Source organism: Ascaphus truei, chromosome 4 (assembly GCF_040206685.1).
Source record: "Ascaphus truei isolate aAscTru1 chromosome 4, aAscTru1.hap1, whole genome shotgun sequence".
In the NCBI taxonomy this organism is placed as follows: Eukaryota; Metazoa; Chordata; class Amphibia; order Anura; family Ascaphidae; genus Ascaphus; species Ascaphus truei.
In genome coordinates, this window is record NC_134486.1 from 27,227,973 (window position 1) to 27,241,492 (window position 13,520).

The following is a 13,520-nucleotide window of genomic DNA, read 5'->3' on the forward strand; positions in this document are numbered from 1 at the left end:
CAGTACACCGAAATAACCTATACTGCTTTCTTCCAGATCTGACTCAAGCTTCACACGGAAGACATCAGAATCCCCCCTAACCCAGAAGACAGGTAAGGAACACCTCCCCTCCAATGTATAACATTGGGTGAATGAGGGTACCTGGACATTGAGGGACTGCGTATCAGGTAAGATCCCAGGCGGGATTGCTGCTTTAGATATTGTGAAGCGGGGATGTCCAGACACTGGTTAAGGGGTTCAGGAATCTAGTCATTCACACCTGGCTTTTATTTCTAGATCCGACATTTACACACACACACACACACACACACACACACACACACACACACACACACACACACACACACACACACACACACACACGTAACAAGGACTAATTGTAGTATAATGTAATACAATAAATACATTTATGTCAAAAACGAATGTTCTGACTAGGAATTTATTAAATGTATTTTATTAATATATTTTATTTTAGAGCGGGTTTGGGGGCAGAACTAGGGTTGGGGGCGGGACTAGGGGCAGGGTTGGGGGCGGGACTAGGTGGCGAGTAGATTGTTTGGTTGGGCGAGTAGATTTTTGGGTGATTTGTTGAACACTGTGTGTATATATATATTGTGACAGAGTCACTGACTCAGTAGACTGGAATAGTGAATGGAGAGACGCTGCAGCCAGTTCACAGAGTGTTAATCTCCTCAGACAGAAGGAAGCACACCTGCAGCCTAATTAAGCAGGAGGCCTGAGAGACTGCAGGTTTAAAATCAGGAAGTTACACACACACAGAGAGCTTGTTTTTCCACAGGAAGGTGGAGAGAACTCTCCCGGCTTGGAAGCCGTAGCAGCTGCTGCTGCTCTGGTCCCCAGTCCTGCGAGGAGCTTTGCTGCTGGGACCAGCTGGGACCCCAACCCAGGATAAAGATAAACATTGCTGCGAGGCTGGACACAGCCTGCTCCCCGGAACCGTGTTCCTGTTTGCTGTTTGGAGCAGCAACAGATAAGACTTTATTATTACACTTATTGGTTATACTTTGTGTTGCATATGTTTTGGGCATGTCCAGATTAGCTGGCTGTCTGGTTAGTAAGGGCTCAAGAAGTGAGTTAGTTTCCCTAAAGGGAACAGGATTTAATTTTCAAGAAAGTAGTTTCTTAAAGGGACAGTGCACCCGTACTTTATTTTGGTTGTGGCTAATAAACCACTATAGTTGAACGTTTCCCACCATGTCTAGCGTCTTACTGACCCCGCCGCGAGGCCGTCCTGCCACAGGTGGTGTAAGAAGTGGGATGCTACGCCTCTGGGGGTCAGTAGATGAAGATGTGTTGAGACACTGAACTCAAGCGGAAAAAAAAATGATTTTTTTCCTGAAGCATGGAAGTTACAGCTAGCAAGCGCTGAGTGTAAATTTTGCCCCGTCGGGTATGAAAGGATTGCTGTGTAAAGCTAATGCCTTTTGCTGAAGTGAGTGAATTTGCAGCTAGCAAGTGCTGTGAGCAAAGTTTGCCCTGTCTGGTAAAAAAGAAAGTGAAAATGGATTTTTGCAAAGAAGTTGCCCTAAGAAGAACCCAGAAGGTTCAAATATTGTAAAGCCAGAACAACTTACGTGTGTTGTGCAAAGTCTGCCTCGTCGGGTGTGAAAAAAAAAAACGGGGTTTTAAAATGGCCACCGTCAAGTGTCAGTTTTGCAATGTACATAACCATACAAAACAGTGTCCCTTCAGGCCATACGATGATGATGATGATGATGACGACTCGTATGTGGCCCCTGGAGGAGAGCCGTACCCACAGATGAATTTAGTATGCTGGGCCTGTCATAAAGTAGGTCACATGGAAGATGTGTGCCCCAAAATTTTCAAAGACAAACAGCTGCATAAGCAAGCAACGCCCTATGAGTGCAAGCAAGATGTGGAAGCTGATACCAGTGAGCGTGTGCCCATGAACACTGATATCTCTGGAGCTAATAAAGCAAAAAGAAAGAAGAAAAAGAAAACTGTTCCTCAAATCACAGGGGAAGTGACCAAGCCACTTGAACCTGCGCTGTCAGGACATGCGTCAGAAAGGCGCCGAGATGTGCTGCAGACCGGAGTGACCGGCAGAATTGTCACAGGAACGGTGGCAAAGGAAAAGGAGGAGCAAAGGGAAGCTGAATCCTTGATCCAGGGAAAAGAGGCCTTAATTTCTGCACTCCAAACTGCCCAGCGTGATTATGATGTCTTGCAGAAACAATTGAATAGGGAGCGAGAAGCTAATGCAGAGGTACAAAGGTGTATACTCCCAGCTATACAAGAGTATGCGGCTTTAAAGAAAACAGAGCAACTCTTACGGAGTGAGTTGGAGGAGCTGACGACAAGCTTGAATAAAGCCAACACCGCAATTGCTAACATGGAATCAGAGAGAACAAGTCCTGACTGGAGACTGCTATCAGATGTCCCAGAGAGATGTGCAAAACTTCATCAAAGACTTAGAAGTTTCTCACCAAGAAGCTAGCACGCTCAAAACAGAGCTGGAGCTCTCACGCCAGGAGGGTCACAGTCTAAACACAGAGCTGGGTATGTTGAAGGAAACCCATGAGAATGAACTGAGGGATTTAAAGACTGTAAAGAAGGAGAATGTAAGTCTGACGCAGAAAAATTCAGACATGACTGATCAAATCAGTAAAGGTGATAAGAAGCTCCACCAAGCAGGAAAAGTGGAGAAGCAATTGATCCAGGAAAAGCTAGAGGTGCAGGAAGCACTGCAGAATGCAGAGAGGATGCAACATGTCTCCCTGCAGCAGCACACACAGGCAACGCACTTATGGCAGAGCCAGCTGCAAGAGCTACATGCAAGTCTGCAAGCAGCCAAGGAGAAGCAGCGAGTGCTACAGGAACGGCTGAGTACCCAGTATGTTCCCACAGAACAGCATGAGGAACTGAGGGCCACGCTGTACGCCACAAGAGCATCGCTAGGGGCAGAGCTGGGTACTTTGAAGAAAGCCAATGAAATGGTCCTAAGGGATATAGAGACTGTGAAAATGGAGAATATAAACCTGAAGGAAGAGGTTTTAAGCCTGACTGGTCAGGTCAGTGATGGGACTGAGAAGCTTCACCAAGCGCAGAAAGTGAAGACACAATTGTCGCAAGGAAAAAATTAAGTACAGGCTGCTCTGCAGAATGCAGAGAAAATGCTGGAAAAAGAATGCCTCGCCCTGGAGCAGCTGAAGATCACGTTGAGCGCCACAAGAGCATCGCTGGAGGCGGAGCTTAGAAGCCAGGTAACTCTGTGTGAGAGGGAACATGAGAAGGTCCAAAGACTGGAGCAAGAGCTGGAGAAGCAGAGAGGCAACTCCATCTCCATGAGTCAGTATGCCAAGGAGAAAGAAGCCTGGAAGACAGAAGCAACAGCGATACTGGTGACAAGAACTGCAGAGCTCAAAAAGATGGAGGAGGCGTTGATGCAAACCCAGAGTAAGCACCGGGAAGAGGTAAAGGCCCTGAGAGGGGACTGGCAGCATCAGATTGAAGAGCTGCAAACGCAGATGGCTGAGCATGAGATGCAGCGCGCCAAGACGGAGGAGGTGTCCGTCCATCAGGTGGCCTGCCTGATGTTGCACCATGAAACTGAGATGGCTGATATCCACAAGCGGCTGGACTACACGACCAATGAGGGGGCCCGGCTACAGCTGGAGCTAGACAAGGTCCGTGAGGAGCACCAGCAGCTGCAGGTCCAGAATAAAGAAAGAGAGACAGATTTATGCCTTGCTCTGAGTCTGCTAGGAGACGTAGAATCGCGACTCAATTCTAACGAAGATGAATTAGCAGCCGCACAGAGTGAAAGAAGAAAGGCAGAAGGACTGCTTCAAAACCTGAGGAAAGACCTGGAGTCTGAGCGGGCTGGCCGCAGGATGGCGGAGAAACAAAAGTGTGACCTAGGCAAGGAGCTCGAGTCTCTAAAGTCTGAGCGGGACGCTACGTTGGGCTCTACTGCTGCCCAGCAGGAGGTTTCTCAGATGAAGCTGGAGGAAAAGCTTACAAGCCCAAGACAGACGTTTGGGTCATTGAAGCAGTCCAAGGAAAAGGTGGCGGTAGAGATAAAGTCAAAGGATGATGAAGGGGAGGCTGCACTGGAACATGTTTTACCAGAGCCCGCTGTCTATGCAGACTATCTCTTAAGTTATCTTCAAAACCCTGCTGTTCTCACAGAAGAACAAAAAGCGGATATGACACAAATTGAAGACATGCTGATTAAAGAATTTATAGGTCAGCAGCTGATTCTTATAGTCGGCTGTCTAGATACCAGTGAAGAAGAAGGCAGGAAACGCCTTCTTGCTGTCCTACAAGAGATGCTTGTGATACCTAATACACCAACTTCCCTTATAACGTGTCTAGTGGAATTATTGCTCCGTATTGTTAAAGATGATGACCGGAGAATTCAGATTGTGGCAGAAATAGTCTCTGAGCTGCGAGAGCCAATTGTTAGCGTGGATATACCAGCGGATGCCGTGAAATCAAGGAAATTACAGTTAAAAATTGCAGATTTAAGAGTGCAGCTTAACGAAGCCAAACAAGCCTTGGAGGGCTCCATAGTTTTACAAGATTTCAGTCTTGCATCTGAATTAAAGGAGATAGTGAGGTACCAGTCCTCAGGCCCAGATGGCCTGGTAATTACCCCAAAAAGAAAATGCCTAAATTGGAAGGCAAGAAAAAAAAAAGGGGGGTAGGGAAGGCCGACGTCAGACATTGGCGACAAAGATGCTGGTGCACGGGAATGGTGCACGGGCCGCTCCACAGGACAATGTTTCGCTGGGGAGAGGGATATGTGACAGAGTCACTGACTCAGTAGGCTGGAATAGTGAATGGAGAGACGCTGCAGCCAGTTCACAGAGTGTTAATCTCCTCAGACAGAAGGAAGCACACCTGCAGCCTAATTAAGCAGGAGGCCTGAGAGACTGCAGGTTTAAAAGCAGGAAGTGACACACACACAGAGAGCTTGTTTTTCCACAGGAAAGTGGAGAGAACTCTCCCGGCTTGGAAGCCGTAGCAGCTGCTGCTGCTCTGGTCCCCAGTCCTGCGAGGAGCTTTGCTGCTGGGACCAGCTGGGACCCCAACCCAGGATAAAGATAAACATTGCTGCGAGGCTGGACACAGCCTGCTCCCCGGAACCGTGTTCCTGTTTGCTGTTTGGAGCAGCAACAGATAAGACTTTATTATTACACTTATTGGTTATACTTTGTGTTGCATATGTTTTGGGCATGTCCAGATTAGCTGGCTGTCTGGTTAGTAAGGGCTCAAGAAGTGAGTTAGTTTCCCTAAAGGTAACAGGATTTAATTTTCAAGAAAGTAGTTTCTTAAAGGGACAGTGCACCCGTACTTTATTTTGGTTGTGGCTAATAAACCACTATAGTTGAACGTTTCCCACCATGTCTAGCGTCTTACTGACCCCGCCGCGAGGCCGTCCTGCCACAATATATATATATATATATATATATATATATATATATATATATATATATATATATATACAAAACCATACGATACCGTTTTAAGCACGAGTTCAGGAGACAGCACTCTGGTAAGTTTGATCACAAGTTTTTGTATTGAAAAAGACACATAAACCGGTGGGTGGGTGTTGGAGTTAGAGTGTACTGGGAATGTGTGAGTTTATATATATATATACAGTGTTCGACAAACCTATACATTTGCTCGCCCCGGGCGAGTGGATTTAACCCCTGGGCGAGTAAATATTGGCCCAAGCAGCACACGTTTGGTACTAGGTGGCGAGTAGATTTTTTTGTGATTTGTCAACCACTGTATATATATATATATATGTATATGTAGAGGTATCAGTACCGTGTTAGCCGAGCTTCAATAATCAAAAGATAAATAGATGATACCGTTCTGTGGCTAACGAAATGCTTTTATTTGTGCGAGCTTTCGAGATACACTGATCTCTTCTTCCGGCGATGTTACAATGAATTAAGCAAGCAAAAGGTATACTTAAAAACAGTGTCTCTTGGAATGTTATCTGTGCTGGTCCTTCCCCCGGTGTGGATGTGTTTTATGGCTACAGGTGTCAAAAGGTTCCTGAAAGCAAGTGATGTAAGAGTGTGTGTGTATCTGTGTGAATAAAAATGAATGGAGAGCCCACAGTATATACAGTGCTTTACAAAAGGTGTGTGTGGAGTGGGAGTGGATATAAATGGTGTGGGTGGGTGTGGAAATGTGAGAGATTGTAGCACAACTAAAAGTGTGTGTGGATACTATGTGGTCCCTATTGGTGTATAGGGATGGAAAAACAAGTAGTATTAGTATGTGTAAGAGACAGCTGTGTGTGCATACATATAGCACAGTATGTACAGACATGGCCTTTAGCGCTCATGGGAAGAGAGTTCACTTGTGTCAGTATATATATATATATATATATATATATATATATATATATATATACAGTATATAGTGGTTGACAAATCACCCAAAAATCTACTCGCCGAACCAAAAAATCTACTCGCCACCTAGTCCCGTCCCCAATCCCGCCTTGCGTGGGCGGCCATGAGGAGGCCGCCACGGGGTCAAATCCAGTCGCCATGGGCCTGTAAGTGAATGGATTGGTCGAACACTGTATATATATATATATATATATATATATATATATATATATATATATATATATAGTGAATGAACTCAAACCCCAAGTGTAATAAGGAATTCAATAACTTTCCTTTGGTAAACACAGGAGGGTCTTCTGCTATGGTAGGTTGAATGACAGAGCATCCAAATCTATAGAGAAAAGAAAACAAGCGTAGACCTCTCATGGGATAGTATGTAAAAGTAACATTTATATGTTAAGGTAAGAGATGCACGTACAGCAACAAAACTCTTTTAGGCAATGGTTAAAACCCGTTATAACCACAATGATGAGAGGGTTCGCCGCTCCACGATCCAATTGCGTCAGATGATCTGTAGAAGACCGGGGCATCCATCTCATCTGGGGGGGCCATCCCCTCTAGTCATGCGGATGTCGCTCCGTAAGGTTAGTCGCCCCGCGGGAGTTGCTCTCAAGTTGTTCTGACTCGAGGCGTCTGAGAACCCACACCCTGAGTATCGGGGCTTTCCACCCAAACAGAGGGAACCTCTTAGGAATCGGCGCATCTCCAGTGACGTCTCTCAGATGATGTCAGCGCTGTCACATTTGACTCCTCCTTCACATTCTCCTCTCACATTCACAATGTAGCTGAAACCTGTACATTTTTCCTATGTAACATTGCAAAGACACGCTCTTTCCTCTGTCGCTCTACTGCTAAAACTAACAAAGGCCCTGATTCTCTTCCATCTATACTACTGTAATCTTCTACTGTCAGGTCTTCCTGTCTCTCACCTGTCTCCCCTACAATCTATCTTAAACGCTGCTGGTAGAATCACTTTACTCTCTCCTAAATCTGCCTCAGCATCTCTCCTGCAGTAATCCCTCTCCTGGCTTCCTATTAAATCTTGTAATACAAAATTCTCCTTCTCACTTTTAAGACTATACACTCTTCTGCTCCACTTTACATCTCAGCCCTAAATTCACGCTATACACCTGCCAGACTCTTGCGTTCTGCTCAAAGATGTCTTCTGTCTACCCCCTGCCTAAAATCTTTCTCACTCACTGGCCCACATCTTCCCTTCAATATCTGATTAGTACCATCTCTCTCCACCTTTAAGACTCATATTTAAACACACCTCTGTAATGAAGCATATGGGTAGCTCCGTGAATGATACTATACATCTCATGCATCGACCTTGACCCCTTGCAAACACACCTACCAGAAAATCCTCCTATAGTCTCTGTAAGTTCTCCCTACCTACCACTTAGATTGCAAGCTTCAGCTGCCTCTTCAGGGCAGGGATTCCTTTTCCTAATGTTACTTTTATGTCTTAAGTGCTTATTCCCATCAGTGTTATATTATTATGCCACGTGTTCGGGTATTACTGCTGTGAAGTGCTATGTACAAGGATGGCACTATATAAAGATATACATACATATACATACATCTTAAAACTTAGGGCAACATTAAACATCGCCCCTTACCCCAACTACTAAGTAAGTACCCTTGACTATTTTTAGTTAAAATAGTTGGAAGTTAGAATAAAACGATTTATTTTTCCCCACAGGGTGCATACCCATTGACTTTTGTGTGTTTCTGTGATCCTATTTGTCCAACCAAAATAATATACCTAGCATCGCAATCTGTTTAGACCAACTCTATACACAATATTTGTGTAATAAAAAGCAACACCATTTTTCTTGAGATATTAGTATGAATGAAACATGATCAAAAACTGAACCTGGTAGATTGGGGATGTGCTAACTTCACATGGCATTAATCCTATGCTAATGAGACCCATAAAGGCCCTTGTTTTGCATATATTTACAGTAGCTTTGTCGATACCCGATAAACTCAGGGAAAGTAAGGACATTGCCTATTTAACGGAGCTCGGTGGATCTACCCCATGCGCGTTTTCACTCCAAAACTGCATCAGGGAAATGTCATCTCATCGGCTTCTCCTCAGATGTATACACGCCACGTAATGACATAGTGCTCCAGATAGAATGTTGGGCTATCACAGAGGTAATGCAAAACAGATCGCAATCAAAAACATGCCACGTTTATTACAAAATCAAATGCATACACCCGGATCAAAAAGTGTATAAAAGCCTAAAGCATTTTGTGCTGGACAGTGTGTTTCATCAGGGGTACCGATGTAGCCTGGCGCCTGAAACAGTGCTGGCCTACTTCTGCAATTACCAGCAATGGAAGATTGATTTGTCTTTGTCTTACTCAAAGCTGCTATGTCTTTTTAACCCTTGTCATGAGAGGTGTAAAAAGTAATTAATTTCCATCTTGTAGTACAGAGTAGTTTTCCTGGAACAAAACGGTTTCGTTGATACTGATAGCTCTTAATTAATGTTGCCATTGTGTAGAAAAATCAATTATACGATTATGCCTAGTGATGTGTTATTATAACGTATGTTCCAGATAAAGTACACACTTTGGAGCTTCCAGAAAGTGTACAGCATATCATAGTTACATAGTTACATAGTTACATAGTTACATAGTTACATAGTAGATGAGGTTGAAAAAAGACGTACGTCCATCAAGTTCAACCTATGCTAAATTTAGACAACAGATACTTTATTCTATATCTATACTTACTTATTGATCCAGAGGAAGGCAAACAAAAACTCCCCATTAAGGGGAAAAAATAATTCCTTCCTGACTCCAAGAATTGGCAATCGGATTAATCCCTGGATCAACATCCTTCCCATGTATACTTATTTGGTATATCCCTGTATACCTTTCCCATCTAAAAACATTAACAACTAAGAAAATACCTACTTTATGTAAGTGTTGGCATTCCCCTCTGGAAAGACATAAGGATGTTTCTTCCGGAAAACATGTCCCACTCGACTGCAGGGAATAATTTCTAAGCTCCCACCGCACATCCACACTCGGAATGAGATTTCTGCAAGAAATGAGGGTCAGTCTTATTCCTATTAAGGACACCTAAAAAAATAATAGCTCTCTCTATACTTTGGTTTTGCGCTCTAGTGCAATTCCAATCAGAACTATCTTGAAACACAGTGAACTACTGTACTGTATATCTTTGCTGACAATAGAAATGTCTTATCTATAAAAAAAGGAAAGAAATCGTTTCCTTTGCTGAATCCTCATGTCAAAAAGGAAAAAGGAATCCCTTTAAAAGAAAACATGACATGAATCAAAACATGTTTCTTAAAGTATTTGGATAGAGCAAATAATACAATTGCAAGACATAGGATATAGATGGTTTATAAAAGAAACAAATGTTATCCTAAATGTGTTGATTGCTACTACTGTATGTTTGATCCTTATGACTAAATGTAAGAATTTCTATGGCTCATCAATGTATTAGCAGACAGCGACATTTGCTCGCTGCTACATTTGAACCACTTGTATTTCTAGTGCCTTGTTCTCTGTATTGGCATGCCTCCTGTTCTGCATGATATTGGCTATTCCAAACTATATGCATGCTTGAACTCGTATTTCCAGGTACACGGGTTTACAGCAAGTCTGGCCTATTTGTTGCTGCTAACTTACTGTACACACATATTAACTACTATACTAGTACAGACAATTCTACATACATTATGTTTACTGTGTTACATTCCGGTGATTCAGGTTCTGAAGAGAATCCGAACACATTTACTAAATTCAAACTCTCAGGAACTTATCTGCATGAAAAAGGTGTGAGCATCTTCTCTGCACAAAAGGTGCACTAACATAAAAAATATTGGTTATATTTCATAGCTTGTAAGCTCTCTGGGGAGGGATTTATTATCCTATTTTCTGATTTTGCTTGTTGTATGGTAATTCCCTATATTTTATTGTTTCTTTTTTAAAGTGCCGAGTACACTGTGGGAGCTATATAAATAGAGATATAGATACATACATACATACAAAACTATTGCATGCAATCTGTATGTCAGGCCTGCTCTAGATGGTCATTTGGACTTGGTTACCATACTGTATTGGCAATTAGGACAGAAAGTGTCCCTACCGGACCACCCGGGTGCAAGGCAAAATGTATCAATTGAAATAATCCCACTGAACACAGGGACGTATTTCCCTTGATATATTTCTTGAATCTTTGCTCAAGTAGTGCAACACAGAAATGGTGACTTGCTCTACTGTACATGTCTAAGTCTCTCCTGTGATACTGCAAAAATATAAATGTTTATCACTCATACATTGTGTTTTTATTGCCCTGTGGTTCCTAGAGACCGTTAAATACAAGCTATCCATTTAAATATGTTTTCATCTGATAGTATTTGTGATAGTAATTCACCAACTGTTCTTTACAACTAACAATAAACATTTATTCCAGAACACTTTGATTTTATATTGCACAAATATGAACATTTGGTATGGGGTACAGTGGGTGAAAACTATGGTTGTGCAATCATCACAAACTGTGGATTAATAAACAAAAAGGTTAAAACATATTACAGAGAATAACACAGACATCTGAGTTGAGATGGTGATTAAAAGAGAAAAGGCGAAAAACACTACTTTGGTCTACAGTACATTAAAATAAATATATACTTTAAGCAGAATCCCAGAAAACATTGTAATAGCTGTATATGTAAGGTAGAGAAATGCAACAGCAATCAGGAGAAATAGTACAGAAAGGGTGAAAAATATGCTATTGGGCCACAAAACGCAGTCAGAAAACATGAACAAGTACTGTAGTACTGTTAACCATCAAAGAAGAAAGGAACCCCAGAGCTATTATATTTGAAGTCCAAAGTTACCAACAATACAGCATAATAGTGGAGAGGGTCATCTGCACAGCTTGAAAAAGAAGACACACTGGTTGAATCTCACGAAAGAGACAATATTGCCATAAGGACATGACAAAGTAGACGCAGAGCTGTCTAAAGAAGAGGAAGCAAAATGTTGACCATTTTCAACCAAGGGCCTTATCCTGTGCACTGTAGAAGAATGACAGGTGGGGAGATACTTTCAACCGGAAACTGAAGAGTAAATCAGGAAAGCATTTTCCCAAGGGAAAAAAGCAATGTCAGAATGAATAAAAACCTTGATGCTGGTAGACTGAAGGATAGCAGTGGGCAGTAAACAGTAGTGGTAGAAGTAATTACAAGAAATGGATTCCAACATGTTTTAATAGACACGAGGGAACCTTAACAAATGAAAACAAAACGATCAAACATTCATTTTTAATTTTTTAGTAACCCTTCTCTCTGACTGACCCACACCTCTGGAATGTCCTTCCCCTCAATACCTGACTAGCACCCTCTTTATCCACCTTTAAGACCCACCTTAAGACACACTTGCTTAAATATGCATATGAGTAGCACAGTGGCTAATACTAGACACATGATACATAAAGCTTGGCCCCCTGCAGACGCACTTACCAGAATGCTCTCCTACTGTCTCTGTACGTCCTTCCTACCAACCAATTAGATTGTAAGCTCTTCGGAGCAGGGACTCTTCCTAAATGTTACTTTTATGTCTGAAGCTCTCATTCCCATGATCTGTTAATTCTATTATTTGTTATTTATATGATTGTCACATGTATTACTAAAGCAAAGCGCTATGTACATTAATGGCGCTATATAAATAAAGACATACATACCTACATACATTAAGTGAATTGGTCAAGTGGGACAAGTCTGCTTACCTATTGTCTGTTTCTATGTATATTGACGTACAGTAATATATTTTAGAACAAAAATAAGTATATTCAGATGAAAGGGACCCCTTTATATTTTTCGTCATATCTTGCAGAAAATCACCCAATTTTCATGAACATTTTAGCAATTACAGGTCTGTCACGGTAGATTATTACATTAAAGAATTCTTTGATCATCTCATAAATATTCTTTGGAATTGGTGATGGCGTGATGACCTCATCAAGTACAGTTACAAAATGGTGTTTAGCGAAGAAGCTAAGCCCGTTATAAAGAGCTTGACACAAAGCAAAAATTATGGTCCAAAACGCTGACATAAAATATTTCCTGATAAAGGACGGTCGCTAGGAGGGCAGAAAAAACTAATTCTTAAAACAACATTATCGTTCAAGAGTGGGAGCAGCTGGGTCAGCGCGTCATCGATTATGCGGTCAGACCGCAGTGTTCTGATCTGCTTTCAAAAGAAGGAGGACATTTTTAGCACACACTTTGAACCATGTTTTGAACTCAAACTTTATAGTAATCTTAGTGTTTCACATTAGATTACAACAGTTTAACACGAAGGAAAAACTCCACCTTCTCCTTTAATGAACACGAGGCTACCGCAGTGTGTCCGGTACAGGCGGTCCTCACATACCGACGTCCCGCTTACCGACAGACGCCTTATCCGACGCCACGTAATGCGGTCCGCCGGACGCATTACCCGACGTCAGACTCGCTTACCCGACCGTCACCGATTAACATGGGACCCGCAATCCAACGGTCCATTAACCGACGGCGGTTTGCGGGACGCTTTCCGTCGGAGAAGCGAGGATCGCCTGTACTTGTAGACATAATACAGCGACATCAATTTAGTTTATTGTCTACATAGTTCTTCTTATCTAGTGTTCATCTACATAATAGACATGAAAGCAAAAGTCCTAATTATATAGCAGACAAACGACCAAACATCCTGCAGTCACTTTAGAGCCAGTTGCTACTTGTACCACTCATTTATTACATGAAAATGATCTGTACAAAGTGCAGATTTGTCTTTAAAGGCTGAATAATGATACTGAAATTAACAAATCGCACACAAAAATATTTGAACATACTGAAAGCACAAAGTAGGACAGAAAACAATGGAAGGCTGATAACAAATAGAAGTTATGGTGTATGTCACATGAAAGAATAAGATACAAATCTGTATAAATAGCGGAAGATATAGTAGAGAAAGAAATGCTTTTTTTGTTCAGGGCACCAGCTTTTAGAGAACTGTACTAGATAACAAACAATATAAATATAAATGTAGCAAAGCATGTACTGTATTAGATTGTCT

The 13,520-nt window shown here is 42.2% G+C and overlaps 1 protein-coding gene across 4 annotated transcripts in view; it reads right to left on the reverse strand.

Moving 5' to 3' along the window:
- The window catches only part of GALNT14 (polypeptide N-acetylgalactosaminyltransferase 14), a 500,522-nt gene that overhangs the window by 23,235 nt on the left and 463,767 nt on the right, over positions 1 to 13,520 (reverse strand). For all 4 annotated transcript variants that reach the window (XM_075595460.1, XM_075595459.1, XM_075595457.1 and 1 more), the window contains one exon: positions 9,348 to 9,474. In XM_075595460.1, the coding sequence (XP_075451575.1) occupies positions 9,348 to 9,474 (127 nt within the window). The remainder of the gene's footprint in view (positions 1 to 9,347; positions 9,475 to 13,520) is intronic.